Source organism: Canis lupus, chromosome 2, assembly GCF_048164855.1.
Source record: "Canis lupus baileyi chromosome 2, mCanLup2.hap1, whole genome shotgun sequence".
NCBI lineage: Eukaryota > Metazoa > Chordata > Mammalia > Carnivora > Canidae > Canis > Canis lupus.
In genome coordinates this window covers 62,782,078-62,808,042 of record NC_132839.1, presented here as the reverse complement: position 1 = coordinate 62,808,042, position 25,965 = coordinate 62,782,078, and the positions used below count along the sequence as shown (strand labels likewise).

The following is a 25,965-nucleotide window of genomic DNA, read 5'->3' as shown; positions in this document are numbered from 1 at the left end:
AAGCAGGCTCCATGATGGCGCCCTGGGCCAAAGGCAGGCGCCAAACCGCTGCACCACCCAAGGATCCCTTAAATTTAATTATCATATAATGTATTATTGGATTCAGAAGTAGAGGCCAGTGATTCATCAGTCTTTTATAATATCCAGTGCTCATGACATCACATGCCCTCCTTAATAAACATTACCCAGTTACCCCATCCCCCTACACCCCTCCCTTTCGGGGACCCTCAGTTTGTTTCCTGTGATTTAAGAGTCTCTTATGGTTTGTCTCCCTCTCTGATTTCATCTTGTTTTATTTTTTTCCTCTCTTCCCCTATAATCCTGTTTGTTTCTTAAATTCCACATGTAAGTGAGATCATATGATAATTGTCTTTCTCTGACTTATTTGGCTTAGCATATTACCCTCTAATTCTATTCATGTCATTGCAGATGGCAAGACTTCATACTTTTTGATGGCTGAGTAATATTCCATTGTATATATACCGCATCTTCATTATCCATTCATCTGTCGATGGACATCTGGCTCTTTCCATAGTTTGGCTATTGTGGACATTGCTTCTATAAACCTTAGAGTGCAGGTGCCCCTTTGGATCACTACATTTGTATCTTTGGGGTAAATATTCAGTAGTGCAATTGCTAGGTCATAGGGTAGTTCTATTTTCAATTTTTTGAGGAACCTCCATACTGCTTTCCAGAGTGGCTGCACTAGCTTGCATTCCTACCAGCAGTGTAAGAGGGTTCCCCTTTCTTCACATCCTCTCCAACATCTGTCATTTCCTTGTTTATTTTAGCCATTCTGACTGGCATGAGGTGGTATCTCATTGTGGTTTTGATTTATATTTACCTGATGCTGAGGGATGTTGAACATTTTTTTTCCATGTGCCTGTTGGCCGTGTGTAGGCCTTCTTTGGAGAAATGTCTGTTCAGGTCTTCTGCCCATTTCTTGACTGGATTATTTGTTCTTTGGGTGTTGAGTTTGATAAGTTATTTATAGAACTTGAATACTAGCCCTTTATCTGGTATGTCATTTGCAAATATTTTCTCCTATTCCATAGGTTGTCTTTTAGTCTCGTCAACTGTTTCCTTTGCTGTGCAAGAGCTTTTTATCATCATAAAGTCCCAATAGTTCATTTTTGCCTGGATTCCCTTGCCTTTGGAGATGTGTCTAGCAAGAATTTGCTGTGGCCAAGGTCACAAAGGTTTCTACCTGTGTTCTCCTCTAGGATTGTGAGGTATTTCTGTCTCGCATTTAGGTTTTTCATCTATTTTGAGTTATCTTAGTGTAGGTGTGAGGAAATGGCCGAGTTTAAGTCTTTTGCATGTGGCTGTTCAATTTTCCCAACGCCGTTTATTGAAGAAACTGTCTGTTTTCCATTGGATATTCTTCCCTGCTTTGTTGAAGATTAGTTGACCGTAGAGTTGAGGGTCCATTTCTGGGTTCTCTATTCTGTTCCATTGATCTATGTGTATTGATGATTACAGCTTTGTACTAGAGCTTGAAGTCTGAGATTGTGATGCCACCAGTTTTGTTTTTCTTTTTCAACATTCCTCTGGCTATTCAGGATCTATTCTGGTTCCATACAAATTTTAGGATTATTTGTTCCAACTCTGTGAAATAAGTTAATGGTATTTTGATAGGGATTGCATTGAATGTATAGATTGCTCTAGGGAACATATATATTTTAACAATATTTGTTCTTCCAATCCATGAGCATGGGATGTTTTTCCATTTCTTTGTGTCTTCCTCAATTTCTGTCATAAGTGTTTTATAGTTTTCTACATATAGACGCTTTATTTCTTTGTTTAGGTTTATTCCTACTTCTCTTATGGTTTGGGGTACAATTGTAAATGAGATTGACTCCTTAATTTCTCTTTATTCTGTCTCATTGTTAGTGTATAGAAATGCAACTGATTTCTATGCATTGACTTTATAGTATGTAATTGGCCCAATTTCAGTGTTGTTGTGTCTTGATGAATTAGGAGGCTGGAGGAGAGGGAGACAGAGGGGAATGACTGGTTGGTGGAGCAGTCAGAAAAACATTTGAGGCTCTTGCCTATCCTCTGTGGAGCTCCTCAGAGCTTCCTTTCCTTTCCTTTCCTTTCCTTTCCTTTCCTTTCCTTTCCTTTCCTTTCCTTTCCTTTCCTTTCCTTTCCTTTCCTTTCCTTCCCTTCCCTTCCCTTCCCTTCCCTTCCCTTCCCTTCCCTTCCCTTTCCTTTCCTTTCCTTTCCTTTCCTGTGCCTTTGCTAGAATAAGACAAAGCTTTGAAAGGAGGTTGGTTTTTTCTTGTTTGTTTTTGTTTTTGCTTTTAGCTAGAACTCTGGTGTAGAGGGGCAGGCTTTGTCAGTTCCAAGAGTAGAATGTAGGTATGTATTAGTGTAGTGGGTCATATTTGCCAAGCTGCTATTTTTTAAGAATTTAGAGACCCACAGTTCTTTATTTCAAAATGACTAAATTGCATTGTTAAAGCTCTTTCAGGTTTGGATCTTCTGGTAGTGACATGAGACCTGTTAGTGTTTAGGTGACTGCCAGTTGACTGCAATGACAGGTTCTGTTCTGTGTTTTGTTTTGTTTTTGATGGAAGCTGTGTGGGCTAATAAATAATGCCTGATTATGCCATTTGTACAACACTTAACTGCTTGGACTGTCCTTGTGGTAGGTAATTGCAAGTTCTCAGAGTTTTTGGTGTGGAGAGACAGCATCTTATCTATTTCCCTTATGGCACCCAGAATGATTGTTTGCTCTCTTTTCTGCTTAATGTTTGTTGACTGAATCATCTGTGGCAACCAATGTTCAGTGTTCAGTGAAAGAAACAACCAATAGGAGAGATGTGTTAAGAGATCTATTGCAAGGAATTGGCTTACATGACTATGAGATTAGTTAGGAGAGTCTGAAATCTATAGGACAGGAGGGAATCCTGCAAAAATGGAGTGAAGTTGCTGTCCTCAGGCAGAATTCCTTTGAGGAAGGCTCAACTCTGGTTCTAACATCTTTTAACTGATTAAATCAGGCTTATCCAGATTCTCTAAAATAATCTCCTTTACTTAAAGTCAAATGATAAAGACTTTAATCACATCTCCAAATACTAGTACAGCAATGACTAGATTAGTATTTGAATAACTGGACATTGTACCTGCTAGGTTGGCATGTGGAAAGACCATCACAAAATCCCAGTGCTTTTCTGTTGAGTGCATGCTGTCCAGCATCTAGAACATAAGCTGGAAGGTTCTAGTTATGGTGTCTGATTACTAGTCAAGGGGAGTACAGTGCCCTTGAACACAGAGCATGAAGCTGGCTCAGACTGGGTCATCAGCCTGACAACCATGGCTCTAGTGCTGAACCAGTGGAGAATGAAGGATCAAGTATGAGGTCTGACTCCTGCCCAAAAGGGCTTTATAAGTTCAGTAGATGAACTTCCTTCAGTCTTCGTTTCTTCACTAATCTCTTCAACTCCATCTGGCTTTTAGCTTCCTTGCTCTTCTCAGGCCTGCACCTGCAGGATCAAAGTGCTTCCCTGAGGCCTCCTTGTGCTTCAGTCTCCATGTCTATTGACATTGTCGAGTCACCTCTGCTTGAGATTCTCTTAGCCAGGCTTTTATGATCTCTCCTCTGATATTCTCTTTCATCTTTTTTTCACTTGCTTATTCTCTGTAGATGTTTAGATATAGATCAAGTTCTGCCTTGACCCTTCCTCTGTTTTCTGGCCTATGTGGTAGTACCTCTCTTATGGTCTTTGCCTGACACCTGCGTACGGATGTCTTCTGCTTTGGTATCGCCAGCTCTGGTTTCTCTGGGTGATCTGCATTCAGGTTTTCCACATGCCTCTTGGATATTTCTAAAATTCTGTTGCCATGAGCAATCCAAGTTGTTTATTTAATTCTATTTTATTTGGCCTCATTTAAGGGCTGCAAGTGTAATATAACAGAGAGCACCATGGAATGTGTTGCTCTAGTACATCATTCACCCTTTAAAGAAAACTGCTTTTTCCTAGTTTCCCAAAGAAAAGCTGCAGATACTTGACCAATATCAAATCAATTAGAGCTACTCTGTGGTTCTCAGGGTACCCTGCCAATTCTGTATGTCTGAGAATTGAAAACACTGTGAAATCAGTGAAGAAACTCCACTACTATTTTTCTTTGTTCTCATCTCTGCTGTCAGGGAGAGTATGAAGTGACCGCTGATGAGGACCAAAGAAGCTATGGACTGCAGGTCTTCAACACGTTCTTCAGTGTCGAGGTGTGTTTTCTAATAGTACCTAGCCTTTCTCACTTAGTTGGATTAAAAACCTTTAATTTCTTAGAAATATTTCTCTTATGCTTTTTCTTTTGAGTCAGTGAGGAATTTAATGAATCTCTTAGAAAATTGATTTAAAGAATTTAAAAGCTTCTATGTTTCCCCAAACAGAATACAGCATTAGAGAATTTTATTTGTCTGTCTTGGGCTGAAAATAAGATTTTTCTCCTAAAAGCTTTAATGGGTCTCAGTTTTTATGCTTTTTTGACTCAGTAGATTCTTACAGTTTAGTGTGTCCCTGAAATAGATCTGTAAGCTGCTCCTCTTCATATGATTTCCTTTCTGTAGGCTATAAGAGAAGTCCTAAACCCTGGGCAGGCCCCTGTGTTATAGGATTGGTGGAGAACAATAACAGGGATAGCTAACACTTAGTGAACACTGCTCTAAGCCATGCACATGCAACAAGTTAAGATAACAGTGCTATGAGGTGGATACATTATTATGTCTATTATTATGTGGTAAGACTGAAAATCAGAGTAGTTAAGTGGTTTACCAAAGGTTACACAGCTTGTTAAGGAATCAAACACGGAGAGACGGGTTGGAGAATAGTGTGGTGAGAATGAGTCCAAAATGTTCAGATTCTGAGCCTAGCTAACTCAAGATGGTAGGGCCTTCAAGAGAGAGTGGCGGGAGCTGGGGGGAGTAGAGAAGGCCAGTGGATTAACAAGTGAGCACAAAGATACACACACAACCAGTGGTGGCAGAGATGTGGTCAGTGGTGGCAGAGATGTGGTTCAGACCAGATAGGTTTTGACTCCAAAGCCTTCACTTGCCAAAGTCTCCAGCATCAGTACCATGGCTCCTAGGTAATTCTTTTCCAACACAGCTGCTACATCATCCACATATTTGTAGGTACCCCCAGTCACTGATTGGGAGGAATAGATGAGAAGTTTCATTTACCTAATTCTTTTTTTATTTTTGGACTTAAAAAAATGTTTGACAACAGAAATAAACATTTCTTACCTTAAAGTTAGTTTTGACATTGACATTATTGTATAACTGTATCCACAATGATTAATCAAAACATGAAACATTGTTTTAATTTTCCCAATGAGGTTTTTTTTTAAGTTTTAATTTTAATCACCTGGTGCTCACCACAAGTACCCTTCTTAGTCCCCATCACCTATTTCCCCCACCCCCCAACCTGCCACCCCTCTGGTGACCATCTGTTCTCCATAGTTGAGTCTGTTTCTTAGTTTGACTCTCTTTCTCTTTTTTTTTAACTTATTTGTTTCTTAAAGTCCATGTATGAGTGAAATCATATGGTATTTGTCCTTCTCTCTCTGATTTATTTCACTTAGCATAAAATTCTCTAGCTCCATCCATATCATTGCAAATGACAAGATTTCATTCTTTCTTATGGCTGAATAATATATATATATATAATATATATATATATGGAGAGAGAGAGAGAGGGAGAGATATATAGATATAGATATAGATCTGTCTCTCTGTCAATCTGTCTATATCACATTTTTATCCATTCATCAGTTGATGGACCTTCAGGCTGCTTCCATTGTTTGGCTATTGTAAATAATGCTGCAATAAACACAGGAGTGCATGTTTCCCTTTGAATTAGAGTTTTTGTATTTGGGTAAATACCCAGTAGTGTGATTGCTGAATCATATGGTAGCTCTACTTTTAACTTTTTGAGGAATCTCCATACTGTCTTCCACAGTAGTCTATCAGTTTGCATTCCCACCAACAGTCCATGAGGGTTCCTTTTTCTCCATATCCTCACCAACACATGTTGTTTCTTATGTTTTTATTTTAGCCATTCTGACAAGTGTGAGGTGGTATGTCTTTGTGGTTTTGATTTGCATTTCCCTTGTGGTGAGGGATGTTGAGTTCCTTTTCATGTGTCTGTTTGCCATCTGGATGTCTTCTTCAGAGAAATGTCTGTTTGTGTCTTCTGCCTATTTTTAAAAGATTTTATTTATTTATTCATGAGAGATACAGAGAGAGAGAGGCAAAGACATAGGCAGAGGAAGAAGCAGGTTCCCTGCAGGAACTGTAGGACTCTATTCTGGGACTCTGGGATCACTCCCTGAGCCAAAGGCAGACGCTCAACCGCTGAGCCACCCAGGCATCCCTCCTTCTGCCTATTTCTAATTGGGTGTTGAGTTTTAGAAGTTCTTTATATATTTTGGATACTAATCCTTTATTGGATGTGTCATTTGTAAATATCCTCTCCCATTCAGTAGGTTATCTTTTTGTTTTGTTGATTCTTTCCTTTGCTGTGCAGAAACTTTTTATTTTAATCAAGTCCCAATACTTAATTTTTGCTTTTGTTTCCTTGCCTCAGGAGTCATATCTAGAAAAAAGTTGCTATGGTCAATGTCAGAGAAGTTACTCCTTGTGCTCTCTTTTAGGAGTTTTATGTTTTCAGGTCTCACATTTAGATCCTTAATCCATTTTGAATTTATTTTTGTGTATGGTATAAGAAAGTGATCGAGTTTTCCCAGCACTATTTGTTGAAGAGACTTTTTCTCATTGAATATTCTTTCTTGCCTCATTTGTTAAAGATTAAATGACCATATTACTGTGGGTTTACTTCTGGGTTTTCTATTCTGTTCTATGGATCTATGTGTCTATTCTTGGGCCAGTAACATACTGTTTTAATTAATACAGCTTTATGGTATATCTTGAAATCTGGAATTGTGATACCTCCAGCTTTGTTTTCCTTTTTCAAGATTGCTTTGGCTATTTGAGGTCTTTGTGGTTCCATATAAATTTTAGGATTGTTTTTTCCAGTTCTATGCAAAATTCTATTGGTATTTTGATAGAGATTGCATTAAATCTGTAGACTGTGGTAATATAGACATTTTAACAAAATTTATTCTTCCAATTGACAAGCATGTAATATTTTTCCATCTATTGGTATTGTCTTTAATTTCTTTCATAAGTGTTTTAAAATTTTCAGAGTACAGTTCTTTCACTGACTTGGTTGAGCTTATTCCTAGGCATTTTATTATTTTCGGTATAATTATAAATAAGACTGTTTTCTTAATTTTTCATTCTGTTGCTTCATTATTGACGTATAGAAGTGCAAAGGATTTCTATACATTGATTTGTATACTGCAACCTTACTGAAATCATTTATCAGTTCTAGTAAGTTTTGTTTGTTTGTTTTGTTTTTTTGGAGTCCTTAGGATTTTCTACATATAGCATGAGGTCATCTGCAAATAGTGAAAGTTTTACTTCTTTACCAATCTGACTGCCCTTTATTCCTTTTTCTTGTCTTATTACTGTGGCTAGGATTTCCAGTACTATGTTGAATAAAAGTGGTGAGAGTGGACGTCCCTGTTTTGTTCCTGACTATAGAGGAAAAGCTCTGTTTTTCCCCAGTGCGGATGATGTTAGCTGTGAGTTTTTCATATATGAACATTATGTTCAGGTGTGTTTCTCTAAACTTACTTTGTTGAGGGTTTTTATCATGAATGGATGTTGTACTTTGTCAAATGCTTTTTCTGCATCTGTTGATATGATCCTGTGGTTTTTATCCTTTCTCTTGTGGATTTGATGTATCATGTTGATTGATCTGCAAATATTGCAAATACCTCCCCTGTGTTCCTCAGAGATATTGGCCTATACTCTTATCTGTGATGTCTTTATCTGGTTTTGTTATCAGGGTAATGCTGACCTCATAGCATGAATTTGGAAGTTTTCCTTCCTTTTCTATTTTTTGGAATAGCTTGAAAGGAATAGGTATTAACTCTTCTTTAAATATTTGGTAAAATTTTCCTGTGAAACCATCTGGTCTTGGGCTTCTGTCCAGGAGTTTTTTTTAAATTATGGATTCAGTTTCTTTGCTGGTAATTGGTCTGTTCAGATTTTCTATTTCTTCCTGTTTAAGTTTGGGTAGTTTATATGTTTCTAGGAATTTATCCATTTCTTCTACATTGTCCAATTTGTTGGCATATAGTTTTTCATAATAATTGTAGTATTTGTATTTCTGTAGTGTTTGTTGGTATTTCTCTTCTCTCATTTGTGATTTTACTTATTTGAATTCTTTATTTTTCCATGATAAGTCTGGTTAGAGGTTTATAAATTTTATTGATTTTTTTTTCAGAGAACCAGCTCATAGTTACATTGATCTGTTCTATTGGTTTTTTAGTTCCTATACCATTTATTTCTGCTCTAATACTTATTATTTGCTTCCTTCTGTTGGTTTTAGGTTTTGTTTGTTGTTCTTTTTCTAGCTCCTTTAGATGTAAGTTTAGGTTATTTGAGATTTTTCTTGCTTTTTTTTGTGTAAAGATTTTATTTATTTGTTCATGAGAGACACAGAGAGAGAGGCAGAGAGATAGGCAGAGGAAGAAGCAGGCTCCATGCAGGGAGCCCAATGTGACACTTGATCCTGGGACCCCAGGATCATGCCCTGAGCCAAAGGCAGAAGCTCAACCACAGAGCCCACCCAGGTGTTCCTAAACTTCCCTCTTATGGGTACTTTTGGTATGTCCCAAAGGTTTTGAACCATTATATTTTCTTTTCTTTTTTTTAAAGGTTATATTTATTTATTTGAGAGAGAAAGAGAACAAGGAAGAGGAGCAGCAGAAGGAGAGGGAGAAGCAGGCTCCTCACTGAGCAGGGGAGCCCGACTTGGGGCTCGATCCCAGGACCTTGGGATCATGATCTGAGCTGAAGGCAGACACTTAACCAACTGAGCCACCCAGGTGCCCCTGAACCATTGTGTTTTCATTTTCATTTATTTCCATGTACTTTTTAATTTCATCTTTTATTTCCTGGTTGCCCCATTGTTTTTTAAAAATTTTTTTAAAATTTATTTATGATAGTAATACAGAGAGAGAGAGGGGGGCAGAGACATAGGCAGAGGGAGAAGCAGGCTCCATGCACCTGGAGCCTGATGTAGGATTTGATCTCGGGTCTCCAGGATCGCACCCTGGGCCAAAGGCAGGCACCAAACCGCTGCGCCACCCAGGGATCCCTGCCCCATTGTTTAATAGCAAGGTATTTAACCTCCTTGTATTTGTGGTCTTTCCAGATCTTTTCCGTGTAGCTGACTTCTAGTTTCATAGTGTTGTGGTCAGAAAAGATACATAGTATGACTTTGATCTTTTTTGTTAAGACTTATTTTGTGGCCTAATATGTGATATTTTCTGGAGAATGTTCCATGTACACTTAAAAAGTATATTCTGCTGTTTGAGGATGGAATGTTCTGAATATATCTGTTAAATCCACTTGGCCCAGTGTGTCATTCATAAGCCATTGTTTCCTTATTGATTTCCTGTTTGGATGATCTGTCCTTTGATGTAAGTGGGATGTTTCTACTATTATTGTATTATTATTGATTAAATTCTATATGTTTGTTATTAACTGTTTTATGTATTTGGGTGCTTCCAAGTTAGATGCATAAATATTTATAATTGTTGTATCTTCTTGTAGGATTGCCCCTTTATTATTTATTACATAATGTCCTTCTTTGTTGCTCATTAGAGTCTTTGATTGATTGATTTTTATAGTCTTTGTTTTAAACTCTAGTTTGTCTGGTATAAGTATTGCTACTCTGGCTTTCTTTTGACATCCATTTGCATATTTCTTTATCCCCTCACTTTCAATCTGCTGGTGTCTTTAGTTCTAAAATGAGTCCCTTGTAGGTAGTGTAGAGATGGGTCTTTTTTTTATCCACCCTGTCACCCCATGTCTTTTGATTGAAGCATTTAGTTCATTTACATTCAAAGTAATTATTGATAGCTATGTATTTATTGCCATTTTATTACTTGTTTTATAGTATTTTTGAAGATTTTCTCTGAACCTTTCTTGTCTTTCTCTCTTTCATAGTTTTCTGGTTTTCCTTAGTAATATATTTGAATTTATTTCTTTTTATTCTTTGCGTATTTATTAGTGGTTTTGGATTTGTGCTTACCATTAAGTCTGTACATAACATCTTCTGCATATAGCAGTCTGTATTAAGTTGATAGTATAAGTTTGAATCCATTCTTTACTCCTTTCCTTCCCACATTTTAGGTATATGGTGTCATATTTTACATTCTTTTATTTTGTGAGGTCCATGACTGATTTTTTACAGAAATATTCATTTTTTACTGCTTTTGTATTTCCCACCTTCATACTGTCATTTTTGGTCTTTCCTTTCCACTCAAAGAGTCCCCTTTAATATTTCTTGCAAGGCTGGTTTAGTGGTCACAAACTCCTTTGGTTTTTGTTTGCCTAGGAAGCTCTTTATCTCTCTTTCTTTTTTATTTTATTTTACTTATTATTTTATTTTTAATAAAGATTTTATTTATTTATTTATTTATTTATTTATTTATTTATTTATTTGAAAGAGAGGGAGAGTGCACACAGGTGGGGGAGTGGGAGGGGCAGAGGGAGAAGCACACTCCCCACTGAGCAGGAAACTTGACTTGGAGCTCAATCCCAGGACTCTGGATCATGACTTGAGCTGAAGGCAGAAGCTTAACTGATTGAGCCACCCAAACACCTCTATTTTTTAAAAATTATTTATTTACTAGAGAGAGAGAGAGCAGGGTGAGGGGCAGAGGGAGAGGAAGACAGAACCTCAAGTGGATTCTGTGCTAAGTACAATAAAATCTTAAAAAAACAACCCTAAAGTATTCACACACACATTAGGAAAAAACACAACAAAACTACCAGAACTAATAATGAGTTCAGCAAGGTTGCAGGATACTAGATCATTATACAAAATTCTATTGTATTTCTTTTTTTTAAAGATTTTATTTATTTATTCATGAGAGACACAGAGAGAGAGAGAGGCAGAGACACAGGTAGAGGGAGAAGCAGGCTTCATGCAGGAAGCCCTATGTGGGACTCAATCCCCAGGACTCCAGCATTATGCCCTGAGCTGGAAGGCAGACACCCAACTGTTGAGCCACCCAGGCATCCCTCAATTGTATTTCTGTATACTAACAATTAAAATCCAAAGATGAATTAAGAAAGCAACTCCATTTATGATAGCATCAAAAAGAATAAAATAGGAGTAATGCAAAAAAGAAGTTCAAGGCTTATACACTGAAAACTTCAAAACATCATTGAAAGAAATTAAAGAACTTAAATAAATAGAAAGAAATCTCATGTTCATGTATTAAGAAGACTTAATATTATTAAGATGGCAATACTCCCTAAATTGATCTACAGATTCAATATAATCCCTGTCAAAACCCTATATCCTTTTTTTTTGTAGAAATTAAAAAGCTGATTTCAGAATTAACATGCATATGTAAAGTACCCCAAATAGTCATAACAATCTTGAAGAAGGACAAAGTTGGAGGACTTAGACTTCTTCATTTCAAAACTTACTACAAAGCTACAGTAATCAAAACGGTATGGTACTGGCATAAGGACTGACATACAGGTCATTGGAATAGAATAGATCCAGAGATAAACTCATACATTTACAGTCAGTTGACTTATAATAATGGTGCAGGACAATTCAATGGACAAAGGAATGGTCTTCAATAAATGGTGTTGGGACAACTCATATGTAGAAGAATGAAGTTGAACCCCTACCTCACACCATATATAAAAAAAGTAACTTCAAATTAGTTACTTCTCTGCTCATGGAAGATTGGAAGCATTGCTTTTCCTTTCTTTGGGATAAATTTCTATTAACATAAAATTTTTCTAAGATACTTAAAAGGGATCTCTATTTGGAGTTAATCATTACACAGTTTTGCTAAATTAACCTATCTAGCTTCAGAAAATTAGGATTTTTAGAGGAGAAATGAGATTATAGAAAACACTAGAGCTAATTCTTATTTTTTAAAGATTTTATTTATTTATTTGTATGTTTGAAAGAGAGGGCATGAGCAGGAGGGAGGGGTAGAGGGAGAATCAGACTCCCTGATAAGCAGGGAGCCCGACTCAGGGCTCAATCCCAGGACTGAGATCATGACCTGAGCTGAAGGCAGACACTTCACTGACTAAGCCACCCAGGCACCCAAGAGCTATTTCTTAAAAATATGTATTTTTGAGGCAGTTTTGGAATATAATGGCTTTGTGTCCTGTGAAATTTTGTCTTGTTTTCTATGTCTATAACAATGTGTGTTGGGTAAATGAACAAACAAATTTCTTTTCTGAAATGGTGAAATGAACAGATCCATCTTATCTTTACTATGGCTTTGCTGTGTAGCAAGAAACTGGTCTTGGAGGTCCTGAGAGCATGATTCCATCTTGGCTCTTCCACTTATTGCTATGAGTGCACCAGAACATCCTAGAGCTCCCTCAGCCTCATCTGTCCAGAGGATTGTAAGGCTAACTGACATAGTATAGAAGGGAAAATGCCTCACTTCTGTTAGGTCATTTAAATGACACCTATTAGGATTAATTATAACAATATTACTCATTTTTTTAAGTGTGAGTTTTCTACATTGTACATTTCTGTCACTAGTTCAACTTCTTTGATGAAAGCATTTCTTTGATTTGTATAAAACAATTTTCCTGTGGTAACTCAGCTATACCACTGCCAGAATTCAGCCTAGAATGCATTTGTCGTCCCTAATGATAAATGTATAATTGAACATAATCTGAGTATCTTTTTCAATAAATCTGGGCAATCGTTTTGTTATGTTTTTCCAGAATTCTCTAGTTGAGGGATAAGAGAATGGTAGGATGGCCCATGGGGACGTATTAGTGAGAATGTAAGTGGTAGAGTGTTTTTGGAGGTCAGCTTTGCAATAAATATCAATGCTTAAGAGACATGTATCCCTTGAACTCATAATTCTATTTCCAGGAATCTGTCTTATAAAAACACAATTGTACAAAGATGTTCATGGGAATGGGGTCTGCAGTGGAGAAAATGGGCAGCTAGAACACGTAAGAAAGACATAAACACATACTCTGGAAAACCATGCAGTCTTTCAGAAAATAAGGTAGCTCTCTAAGTATCAGCACATATTTGCAAAACTACACATATATTATCTCATTTGTATAAAAAATGTGTATTTCTGAGAGTTTGTGTGCATTTGTATGTGTTTACATTTTTAATTGTGGCAAAAAAGACATAAAATTGATCATCTTAACCGTTTTTAAGTGCACAGTTCTGTAGCTTTACACATACCTACTTTGATGGGCAGCCTTCACCACCATCCATGTCCTGAACTTTCTTTATCCTGCAAATCTGAAACTCTGTCCTCGTTAAACACAGCTCCTACTTTCCCCTCCTTTTTGAGGCTGAATAACATTCCCCTGCAAAGGTGGACCACCATGTTTATCCATTCATCTGTCAATAGACCTTTGGATTGGTCCCACCTTTTGGATATTGTGAATAATGCTGCTGTGTACATGGGAGTACAGATAGCTCTTGGCACCCTTGCTTTTCGCTCTGGTTTGATTTACACAGGAAAAGATATAAAGAGGTAGACAACACAGTGAACTCTGGAAAATGACACTGGGGTGGCACGTGAAGGTGACACTTTGACTTGTTATTTCATACACTTGACGTTATACTTTTTTTTTTTTACAGTAAGCATTAGGTTCTGTTTACAATTGGTAAATTATGAAATCACTAATTGTTATGCATTTGGTTTGTGCTGTATGCAGTCAGCAGTCCCTTTACCAGAAATACCCTCACGTGTTTTGAGAGAATGTTGGTTGAAACTGAAGGAGAACCCTGACAAGGACGTCTTTGAGGAATGCACCAGGTAAGTGGCCAGCACCACCCTGCAAGGGTGCACGGCTATTAGTAGATGGGGCTTACAGGAGCTTTCTCTACACGAGACCAGTCCTTACTGTGGTACTTTCCAAATTAAAGTGGTCACTTTGACTAGAACGAAGCAAACAAAGAGTGATGATAATTCTTCAGACATAAGGGACACACTGAAGCAGGTCACATCTGTGGAGAGCCAATGTATTAGCATGTGGACCCCTGGCCCCTTCACTCAGCCTTCTAAAATGCATGTATCTGGGATGAAAAGGTACCCATAAAGTATTGTTTTTTAAAGCCCTAGCTAGGCACTTGCTGAAAATATCTTCTCTCTAGATGTTTGCAGTATAGACAGGAAAATTCTAAATCAGGGCACTGATTAATCCGGCTCCTTATGTACACAGGGAGACAGAATGGTTTCTGGACTGATCTGGCCCAGAACATGGAGTCCTCTGTCCAGTCATGCAGCATTCTGGTATTGCTTATCCTAAGATCCCTTTAACAGATGCTGGTTGAGTGCCGATTCTCCGTCAGGTGCTGTGTTTGTTTCCTGGGACCACCATAACAAAGTTGCACAAACTCAGGTGGCTTCAAACAACAGAAATTTATTCTCTAGGTGCCTGGGTGGCTTAGCAGTTGAGCATTTGTCTTCACCTCAGGTCATGATCACGGGGTTCTGGGATCGAATCCTGGATTCGGCTCACTGCTCCACTTATCCCTCTCCATCTGCCCTTCCCCTTGCCACCACTAATTCTCCCTCTCACTCTCAAATAAAATCTTAATAAACAACAACAACAGAAGTTTATTGTCAGAGTTCTGGAAGCTGGGAGTCTGAAGTCCAGGTCTCTGGAGGAGAGGGTCCTTCCTCGTTTCTGCTAGTTCTTGGGCAGCAATACCTAGTGTCTCTAGGCCTGTGCAGCAGCACTTCTGTCTCTGCTGTCTATGGTCCTGTGTCTTCTCCTCATAAAAGCACCAGTCACATGGGACCAGAGCCCACCCTGCTCTGGTGTGGCCTCAACTTAACCAATGATATCTGCAAAGACCCTTCCTGCAAGTAAGGCTGACATACAGGCACCAGGGTTAGGACCTCAACACATCTGTTTTGGAGACGCATTTCATGTCATAATCGTTTGCTTCTTTGGGTTGAGGTTATGCTAGGGAACAAAAAACAAACCAGTGCTGACTTAAGTTTTCATTCTTTTTTTTTTTAAGAATTTTTTTAAGTAGTTTTTTTGTTGTTGGTTTTTTTAGATTTTATTTATTTATTCATAGACACAGAGAGAGAGAGAGGCAGAGACACAGGCAGAGGGAGAAGCAAGCTCCATGCAGGGAGCCCGATGTGGGACTCGATCCTGGGTCTCCAGGATCACACCCCAGGCTGCAGGCGGCACCAAACCACTTTGCCACTGGGGCTGCCCTTAAGTTTTCATTCTTTTTTTTTTTTTTTTTTTTAAAGATTTTATTTATTTATTCATGATAGTCACACAGAGAGAGACAGAGAGGCAGAGACACAGGCAGAGGGAGAAGCAGGCTCCATGCACTGGGAGCCCGACGTGGGTCTCGATCCCGGGTCTCCAGGATCGCGCCCCGGGCCAAAGGCAGGCGCCAAACCGCTGCGCCACCCAGGGATCCCAAGTTTTCATTCTTATATGCCTTCAGAAAATATGAATTGCAGAACCTTGCTTCTTAGTCATTTTTTGGGAAAATAATTATTAAGCGCCTATTATATGCCTGTCATTGATCTTGTTTCCAGGAATAAAATGATAAGCAAGAATGAGTTGGTTCTTTATTTCTAGGGAGTTTATGACCAAGTGGAAATGACAGAGTAATCTGTATTAGTCTCCCGTTGCTGCCGTAACAGATTTCCTTGCACATGATGGCCTAAAACAACACACATCTATTTCCTTATGGTTCTGGAAGTCAAAAGTCTGAAAGGAGTATCGCTGGGCAGAAACCAGGTGCCAGTAGGGCCTTGTTCCATTGAAGATCTAGGGGAGAATCTGTTTTCTTTTTTTGCTCTGGCTTCTAGGGATGTGTTACTTGGCTCATGGTCCCTGACCTCATGTTTAAAACCAGCCGTCCAGGATCCTCAGGTCTCTCTCTGCTCCTGCCTTACCTGTGTCCACATCTCTCTCTGTCTCCCTCTCATTATCATGTGTGCAGCCCACCCAGATAATCCAGGATCATTTTCCCATATGCAGAGTCCCTGTTGCCATGTAGGAGAATTCACTGGTTCCAGGGATTAGGACCTGGATGCATTTGGGTCATTCATTATTCAGCCTACCACAGGTGCTGAGTGAGTTACCAGGGTGGGAGCTTTCAGGGCACCTCTCCTAGCGGGGGCCACTAGAGGAGTCTGTTCAGGCTGCAGAGGGGCAGAGAGAGCACACAGGCCCATAAGGGGAGAGGCTGGTGGGGGAGGTGCTGGTGGAGGGTCCCTGCTGCTACTGCAGCCTAGGAGGGCCAGGGGGATGGGGTGACACCAGGGCCTGGTCCTTGTTCCCAGGTGCCCTCTCTATCACTTTGTGAGGGTTCACACAGGAGTCCTCACGTGACCTTTTGGAGATCAACCCTCATTTCAGAGGAACAGAGGCCCAGGGACCAGGGAGAATTTGTCCTTTGCTCTAACAGCAATTAGAGAGACACATTTCATTGTGGCAGTTGTTCAGGTGATGGCAGCCTGGACTGGCTAGTGGCAGTGATAATGGAGACAGATGAATGGATTTTGGAGAAATCCATGAGGCTGATGGGCAAGGGCGGGGGGACGGGGGGGACAATGTAGTCTCTCTGGGGACACGTTTGAGTTTGAGTTGCTTTCCAGACATGGAACAGAGCTGAGAGGTCAATAGCTGAATCTGGAATGTTCTCTTGAGACTCACAAGAGGCAGGATCTGGGTGGGGGTCATAGCCTCCTGTGCACATGTGACTGAGGCTGTGGGCGTGGAGGCCAGGCCCAGGCATGTGGGCAGAAGGGGGACTGAAGAGAAGAGTGTGCTAAGAGCAGATGGCTACAGCCAATCTCCCCCTCCCTCTCCACATCACTCTGGCTCCTACTGCCTGGCTCTGTCTCCTCCTTGCAGCACAGGGTCCTTAGCTGGAACTGTGTTAGGGGAGGGAGGGGACAGAAGCCAGAGGTTCAGGGTTCCCCACTATTCTGTCTCATTTCTGTATTGCTACAATCTTGATTTCCCAAAAACCTTCTTTCTCATTTTGGATTCCAGAACACAGATGTTGCATAATGGACATAAATGTTTCCTTTAGGCTACCTGCTGTTTTCTGTAAGAAGTCGTAAGAGAGGCAGCATAAGGTGATGGTTAGTGGGGAGCCCCAGGACGAATATATTAAAACCAATGTTGAACTGATGCTCAGTTTTAAATGTCATAACTTTCAAAAAATGTGTGCAGTTGGGAGGGGGCTGGGTGCCTCAGTGAAACAACTGCAACCCTCTCTGTGAAAATGAGGTTTTTAAAAGGCACATGTCTTAGCATTGTTACAAATATAGTTTCATTATTAAACACCCCCTGAAATGGTCTCAGAATCCATATGGATCCTGAGAACACATTTTGAGAATCACTGTGCTATATTCTGAATAACAGACTATATTCCATCCCTTATCTACTGTACAAATTAGAATTTTATTACTTCTGTAATAAAATTTATAAAATTTTATAAATTTATATAATTTTATAAAATTCATAAAATTCCAAATAAAACTTTAGAAGCATGGCTAATTGCATAAAATTTCTTCTGGAAATATATAGCATAACATAATTCATTGGGTGTTTTAGTTTCAGTGTTAAAAAAAGATTGTGTCAATTGGTGCCCGGGTGGCTCAGTTGGTGAAGCGTCTGCCTTCAGCTCAGGTCATGGTCTTGGGGTCCTGAGAATGAATGAGCCCTGCATCAGGCTTCCAGTGTAGTGGGAAGCCATACTTCTCCCTCTACCTCTGCCCCTTCCCCTGCTTGTGCTCTTTCTTGATATCTCTCTTTCAAATAAATAAATAAAAATCTTAAATAGTAAAAAAAAAAAAAAAAAGTGTGTCACATATTAACATTTTCTACAATGTGACCATTATCATTTAGATATTCATTCTGATCTCTGATCTTACATACAAAATGTTTGCAATCCCTACTGAAATACACATGCTTGGGTGCATGCATACACACACCACACACACATACATACATACACCCCTTGAATACATTTACTTAAAAAGAACTTTTGACCTTAGAAGGGTAAACAGTTTCATTTCTTTTGAATTCTTGCCTTCATATTTTTACTGATAACATTAGAAACTAGTGTGAAATTCTATAATTGCAAAATTTAGTGTCTATTTGTGTATAATGATTGATTTCCTGTATCCAGTGTTGATGAATGCATTGAAACACAGTTGTTTTCATATTGTAATGCAACAAATGTATGTAATTATGTAAAATCTTTTTTTAGTTTTGTCCATTACTATTTAAGTGGAGAACCATTTGAAGAATACCTAGAAAGCCCATATTTTTCCCGATTTCTACAGTGGAAATGGTTGGAAAGGTATGTTCTAATTTGAAATTCAACTAAAAGAAGTAGTAACTTCTCATAATGTGTACTTTGTATTGTTGTATACTTTTCCATCTGTCAAAATACTATTGGAAATCTTGGGCTGTATATGGTATTTTTGTGCACAAATTATTAATATGTGTTATATAATTTTTCTGATTTAGTTGACTCTATTCTCTCCTTTTAAAATGGCAGTCAGCCCTGTGGGCACAGTAGTCAGAAAGTAAAACAGATCCTAGATTCATGGAAATACAATCTAATGTACCCTGGTTCAATCTTGTGGTCTGAGCCCTGCTTGGCCTTATGCTAGCTATGAGGACTAAGTGAAGGGACTCAGCCTTGGTGAGCATCACGTCCCCATTCTAGAAGATAGAGGCAATTCTAGAATTTACCCTACTGGGCTCCTGGGGCCACCTGAGAAATGTGTGGAGCTTGGTGTACAAAGTAAGTGCTCCGTAAGTGTTAGGTGCCACTTAGGGCTGTTGTTGTTACAATTATTATTGATTGATTGAATTTTCAGTTCTACTTCATGCACATTTCTTTCAAGACTTTGAGTATAAACATCTCTGAGATTCTTTTTCCAAAGGTTAGTGTACTGTAGATACGTAATTTTCCTCCACAGCTTTCCAATAGGCTCCATACATACATATTTCATGGTTTGGACTCCTTGCTAACCTTTCTTTAGTTAGTAAGGCTCATTGGATTGTTCTGTATCTATCTCGAGTGTTTTCGGTAAACATGTGATTTTGTCTCTTGGTGCAATGGAGGGCTGTCCCAGCTGGGGGAGCCACAGTCCCTGAGTGCAGATACCCTTGCCCCAGGCACCCCCTTGGAACAGTGCAGGGTCACACATAAGGCCAGGCCAGGAGCTAGGTAGATTTTTCTGTTTTAAAATAACAGTGTGATGTGAGACCTGAAGCTTTTTTTCTTTTTAATTAATTAGGCAACCAGTAACAAAGAACACATTTAGAAATTACAGAGTTCTAGGAAAAGGCGGATTTGGAGAGGTAAGTCAAATGTGACTAGCTATCAGCAATATTTCTAGAAAAGTAGGACAGCAAGGTACTTGGGAGACCTTACAAATGACTTTCTTTCCTTACTATGTGTTTTGGGAATAGTTTAGGCAACCGTGAGCATTAAGTTTGGATTTCATGGGCAGCCCGGGTGGCTCAGTGGTTTAGCACTGCCTTCAGTCCAGGGTGTGATCCTTGAGACCCGGGATCGAGTCCCACATCGGGCTCCCTGCATGGAGCTTGCTTCTCCCTCTGCCTGTGTCTCTGCCTCTCTCTGTGTGTCTCTCATGAATAAATAAATAAAATCTTAAAAAAAAAAAGTTTGGATTTCAAACAAAAGGTACTTTGCTGCATGCTTTTAAGATTTGGAGATCTGGAAAGAAAAAAATTGCCATCTATGTGATTTTGTTTTTCTTTGACTTCATGGTTCTTAAAGAAGTTGTTTTCCCAAGTTCGGTGCTTGACGTTCAAGCTCTGTTTGTCCTGATTGAAAAAATGATTCTGTTTCCATACGTGGAATTTCTGTCACTCTATTTCCATGATTTAGGACTAGCCGAAATGCTCATGTAGTATAGAGTATATGATTAAATATGCCTATTTATCTCAACTCTGGACATGTATGTGCCCCCATACCAACATCAAAGGACACTAGAAAATGTGTAAATGTGGGGAAATCCTAGGGAGACTACCCACAAATTCCTGAGAGATGACCTTTAGATATGATGGCTCTCCTGGATAGAGACTATTGTTGAGCAGTGTTAAAAGAATCACATGCAGTTCTATCAGGTCATCTGAAGAGGTGTTAATTGCCGCATCAGTTATCTGGAGTGGTCATATTCAATTCCAGCATTTGTAACTGCCCAGAGGAACCAAAGCTGCATGTGTCGTTGGTAGCAAGTTAAACTCTCCACATGTGATTGAAATCATGCATACTCCCAGATTCCCACTGGAAGCCTGAACCAAAGCCACCAGAGTTCCCTTAATGTAAATTAGGAAGCTAGCCTACAAGGCTGGCCTACAAGTGAGGCCTCTCCTACCGCTGTGCTCAGGGGTGGTGAGAGCTTGGCCACTGTTGCCAGTACCTCAGGAGAAGCAGCAATGTTACGCCTGACACAGTTCTGGAGACTTTTTAGAGTATTTTCAATGATCCAACCAAGTGCTTGTTGTAACTCTTCTAGGATAGAGATTTCTATAAGAAATCCATCCTCTGGTTGCAGAAAAGTTATTTCCTCTCTTTAATTCATGCCAGTCTTCCTCTCATGGGGCCCAAGTATTAAAACTCAGATTCTGAAAAAAAACAAAAAACAAAAAAAAACAACTCAGATTCTAAGAACAGAGGTCGTTGGGATCCCTGGGTAGCTCAGTGGTTTAGCACCTGGCTTTTGCCTGAAGACCCCAGATCGAATCCCGCATCGGGCTCCCTGCATGGAGCCTGCTTCTCCCTCTGCCTGTGTCTCTGCCTCTCTTTCTCTCTGTGTCTCTCATGAATGAATAAATAAAATCTTAAAAAAAAAAAAAAAAAAAGAACAGAGGTTGTTTCCAGCAAATGGGTCTTGTGTTTACAAAAGAATGTAGTTCTAGTTGTAGCCATGTGTGAGTTTTAGAAATGGACTCAGTAGTAACATGTTAGCCCATTTTAACTGTTGTGAAAGGTTTAGTATATTTATATATATAGATTTTTTTAACACATTTATTTGTGTTTCCAAAGAAAAGATTGTGCAGATGGGTAAACCATTCTGGTTTTTCACAGACCTGTTCTGGATGTGCTATTTATTATATCGCATCTGCGAGGAGAGTAAATAGTCCATTTGTCTTGTGCACCCCTGTCAGAGGGAGCCCCATAGCCCTCATGCACACAGCCTCAGTGCCTTGGAAGTCCAAATTCCAACAGTGGATTTACTTTTGCAAATGCTAACACCTCTTCCAGGACAAACATTTTGGTCTTATTTTGTCAACTACAGCGCTTTCAGTTATGCTTTAAGTCCCCCAGAATAGATGTGTAGGATCCTGAGGCAGCGCAGCGCTGTGGAGGAAGCACATCTGTAAGAGCCGGGCTTGATTCCAGCTGTGTGACCTTGGGCTCACTACTTCATTCTCATCACAAGAGGGAGATGGTCCCTGCTTCCTGGGGTTGTGGTGAGCAGCCAATGAGTATTCCCATCCAGCTGAGAGTGCAGTGTCTGGCACCCTTACCTGTTTTCCCTTCTCTTTCTTTGACTTGGCAATTCCACTTTAAATAATTAAGTTAATGAAGAAGAGATATGCCAAGATTTATGTACAGAGACTTAATGGTAGGAAAATGATTAAATAAACTTTGGAGTAGTCATATATTGGGAGAAAATTTAATACTGAGAAAACAGTCACACTCTAAGATGAAAACAGGAGATTATAAAATATTATGTATCCACAGGGGTCAGGCTTGCAGAGTGTGGCCTGCTGTCTGCCTGAGTGTGTCCACTGCCTTAGGTGCAGAGGAAGAGTGGTGTTGGCATTCTAGGGTGCCACGAGCAACATGGTCTGGGCTCAGCACAGCCCGTCACTGCTGTTTACCAGAAGGCATGACTGTGGAAGAAATGGGGTTTGGTTGTGGCTGGTGGTGGTGGTGGCCTAAGAGGTGGCAGGTGTGTAGAAACCTTTCTTTCCCTTTTTTAAAACTAGGTTTGTGCCTGTCAAGTGCGAGCTACAGGAAGGATGTATGCCTGTAAAAAGCTAGAGAAAAAAAGAATAAAGAAGAGGAAAGGTGAAGCCATGGCTCTTAATGAAAAGAGAATGCTAGAAAAAGTGCATAGCAGATTTGTAGTGAGTATCTTGGTTTAGTCCTCATTGTGGATGGCATGGTGAGGATCTCTTTCCTTGACACACCTGCTGCTGGGCCCACCTGCTGGCTGGAGGTGTGGGCAGTGCTGCCTATGCTGGCAGTGGGGACAGGGGCCGGCACGGGACAGCCTCGTCCTGCTGGCAGCCTCTTCTTCCTTATCCACCTCTTATTAAACACACACCTAAAGCACTGGGGATCCTGCCCACCAGTGCCTGGTCTAATGGGCTCCTCCTCATACCCAGCAGCATGCTTTTACCAGGCCAGTACCCTTCCTTGACAGCCAGTGCTTATCTTGGGGCGTGGAGCTACTGCTTCCTGTGCTTGAAAGCACTGCCCCAAGTCCTCCCATCTCTGAGGCCTTGGTCTGACACCTGGAAAATGTACTGCTGGCCCTTGGTTGGCATACCTCAATTGTATGAAGCTACAAATCCCACCTTCACTGTGTCAGGCAAGGGTTGGACAAGTGGGGCTGGGGTAAACCCCAGGGTCCTGCCAGGCCATGTGCTATGAGGTGCACCATGAGGTGCCGCAGTGTTCATTGCCAAACCTAGCTTCTCTCCACTGCATTAGTATCTCCTGGAGCATCTGTAGCAACAGGAGGGTCTGTGTGAAGGAGGAGAGGGAAAGATAACATAGGAAAGACTTTGCAGTGTTAGATTTACTTCCTCCAAGTTATTTCTGTCTCAGTATTGAGGTTCTCTGCTTTGTGCTAGGGGATGAACTTTGCAAACAGTGGCATTCACAGCCATCTCCTACATTTATCTCAGTGTATGATATCTCTCTCCTCATACACTACAGGAAACCCTTAATAAAATTGGCTCATCTTGGAATTGTTTTAAATTTGTTTGTATAACTACCCCGAAATGCAGAAATCCACAATCTAGCTTTATGAAAGGATCATAAATGGTACCTATGGTTTATACTACTTAAGTGAAATATTTTGGTTCCTATATTCTTGGCCTCTCCCAAGGAACCAAGAAATATTTTCCTTCATCCTTTTTTTTTCTAATTGAAATATATTGACATAACAATATCCTATTAGTTTCAAGTGTACATCATAGGGATTCCATATTTTTATGCATTATGAAATAACCCCCATGAAAAGTCTAGATCATCTATTACAATGCTGTTACTACAATATTATTGACTATATTCCCTATGTTGTACATTACATCTCCTTGACTTATTTGTTTTATAACTAAAAGTTTGTACCTCTTTTTTTTTAAGTTTACTTATTTATTTAAGTAATCTCTACTCCTAACATGGGGCTTGAGCTCATGACCCTGAGATTGAGTCACATGCTCTTCCAAATGAGCCAGCCAGGCGCCCCAAAGTTTGTACCTCTTAATCCCTTCCACTTCTTTTCTGACTCCCCAACCCTTCCCTACCCTGATAATCAATAGTTTGTTCTCCACATCTGAGTCTTGTTTCTGTTTTGTATGTTAGTTTGTTTTGTTTTTAAGATTCCACATATGTGTAAAACCATGTGGTATTTGTCTGTCTTTCCCTGACTGACTTATTTCACTTGGTATAAGTTTGTCCATGTTGCTGCAAGTGGTGAGATTTCATCCTTTTTATGGCTGTGTAATATTCCATTGTATATATGGACCACATCTTCTATATTCATTCATATATCTATATCTTGGATGTTGTAAATAAGGTGGCAGTGAACATAGGAGGGCAGATATCTCTTTGGATTGGTGTTTTCATTTTCTTCAGATAAATACCTAAAGGTACAATTGCTGGACCATATGATATTTCTATTTTTAATTTTTTGAGGACCCTCCATACTGTCTTCCACAGTGGCCTATCAGTTTGCATTCCCACCTATAGTGCACAAGGGTTCCTCTTCCTACACATCCTCACCAACACTTGCTATTTCTTATCTTTTTGATGCTAGCCATTCTGACAGGTGTGAAGTGATATCTCCTGGTGGTTTTGATTTGCCTTGATCCCGTGACTCATAAGATCATGACTTAAGCCAAAAGTGAGAGTCACATGCTTAACCAACTGAGTCACCCTGGTGCCCCTGGGATTGTTTTCTTAATTTCTATTTCTGATATCATATTATTAGTGTATAGAAGTGCAACCTGTTTGTATGTTAATTTTGTACCTTGTAACTTTGCTGAAATTATTAATTAGTTCTCACAGATCTTTGGTGGAATCTTTAGGGTTTTCTACATATAATATCATGTCATCTTCAAACAGTTTTACTTATTTCTTTCCAATTTAGATGCCTTTTATTTCTTTTTCTTACCTAATTGCTGTGGCTAGGACCTTAAATACTATGTTAAGTATTGAAAATCTTTCAGCTTTTAACCATTGAGGATGTTAGCTATGGGTTTGTCAATATGACCTTTATTATGTTAAGATATGTTCCTTCTGTTCCCACGTTATTGAGAGTTTTTAATCATAGATAGATATTGAATTTTGTCGTATGTTTTTTCTGCATCTATTGAGATGATCATATTGTTCATTTTGTTAATGTGATGCATCATGTTGATGTATTTGTGGATATTGAACCATCCTTGCATCTCTGGAATAAATTCCACTTGATCGTGGTGTATGATCCTTTTAATATATTGTTAAATTGGATTCAGTAATGTTTTGTTGAGGATTTTTATATCTATGTTCATTAGGGATGTTTTCTTATAATTTTCTTTTTTGTAGTGTTTTTATCTGGTTTCAGTATCTGGGGGATTCTGGCTTTGTGAAATGAATTTGGAAGCTTTCTTTCCTCTTCCAATTTTTTGGAAAAGTTTGAGAAGGATGGATACTAATCCTTCTTTAAATGTTTGGTAGAGGGACGCCTGGATGGCTCAGCAGTTGAGCAACTGCCTTCGGCTCAGGGCGTGATTCTGGAGTTCCGGGATTGAGTCCCACATTGGGCTATTTGCATGGAGCCTGTTTCTCCCTCTGCCTAAGTCTCTGCCTCCTTCTTTCTGTGTCTTTCATGAATGAATAAATAAAATCTTTAAAAAAATGTTTGGTAGAATTCACTTGTGAAGCCATGTGGTCCTGGGTTTTTGTTTCTTTGTTTCTTGTTAAAGATTTAATTAATTAATTTGACAGAGAGAGAGAGAGAGAGAGAACACAAGTTGAGGGAGGGCAGAAGGAGAAGGAGAAGCAGGCTCCACGCTGAGCAGGGAGCCTGACTTGGGGCTTGATCTCCAGATCCTGGGATCATGACCTGAGCCAAAGAGCTTAACCAAGTGAGATACCCAGGTACCCCTAGGCTTTTGTTTCTCAGGAGTTTTAAAATTACTGCTTCAATTTCATTACTTGTAATTGGTCTGTTCATATTTTCCATTTTTGTGTGATTCAGTCTCGAAGGTTTGATTTCTAGTAACTTATTTCTTCTAGGTTGTCCAATATGTTGGTGTGTAATTGTTCATACTGATCTCTTATGATTCTTTGTATTTCTGTGGTGTCACTTGGAACTTCTCTTTAATTTCTGATTTTTAAAAAATTTATATATTTGTTTATTATTGATGAGTCTGGCTAGAAATTTAATGATTTTATTTATTTTTTTCAAGAACCAGGTTTTAGTTTCATTGATCTTTTCTATTGTTTTTTAAATTTCTATTTCATTTATTTCTACTCTGATCCTTATTATTTCCTTCCTTCTACTAACTTTGGGCTTTATTCTTTTTCTAGT

At 39.3% G+C, this 25,965-nt stretch overlaps 1 protein-coding gene across 12 annotated transcripts in view; it reads left to right on the top strand.

Annotated features, from left to right (window-relative positions):
* GRK4 (G protein-coupled receptor kinase 4) overlaps nt 1-25,965 on the top strand; it is a 95,911-nt gene that overhangs the window by 34,632 nt on the left and 35,314 nt on the right. For 10 of the 12 annotated variants that reach the window (XM_072803923.1, XM_072803894.1, XM_072803879.1 and 7 more), the window contains exons 4-8: nt 4,157-4,234; nt 13,829-13,929; nt 18,378-18,470; nt 19,420-19,483; nt 22,148-22,288. In XM_072803923.1, coding sequence (XP_072660024.1) covers nt 4,157-4,234; nt 13,829-13,929; nt 18,378-18,470; nt 19,420-19,483; nt 22,148-22,288 — 477 coding nt within the window. The remainder of the gene's footprint in view (nt 1-4,156; nt 4,235-13,828; nt 13,930-18,377; nt 18,471-19,419; nt 19,484-22,147; nt 22,289-25,965) is intronic. The other 2 variants (XM_072803860.1, XM_072803902.1) reach the window with 2 other exon arrangements.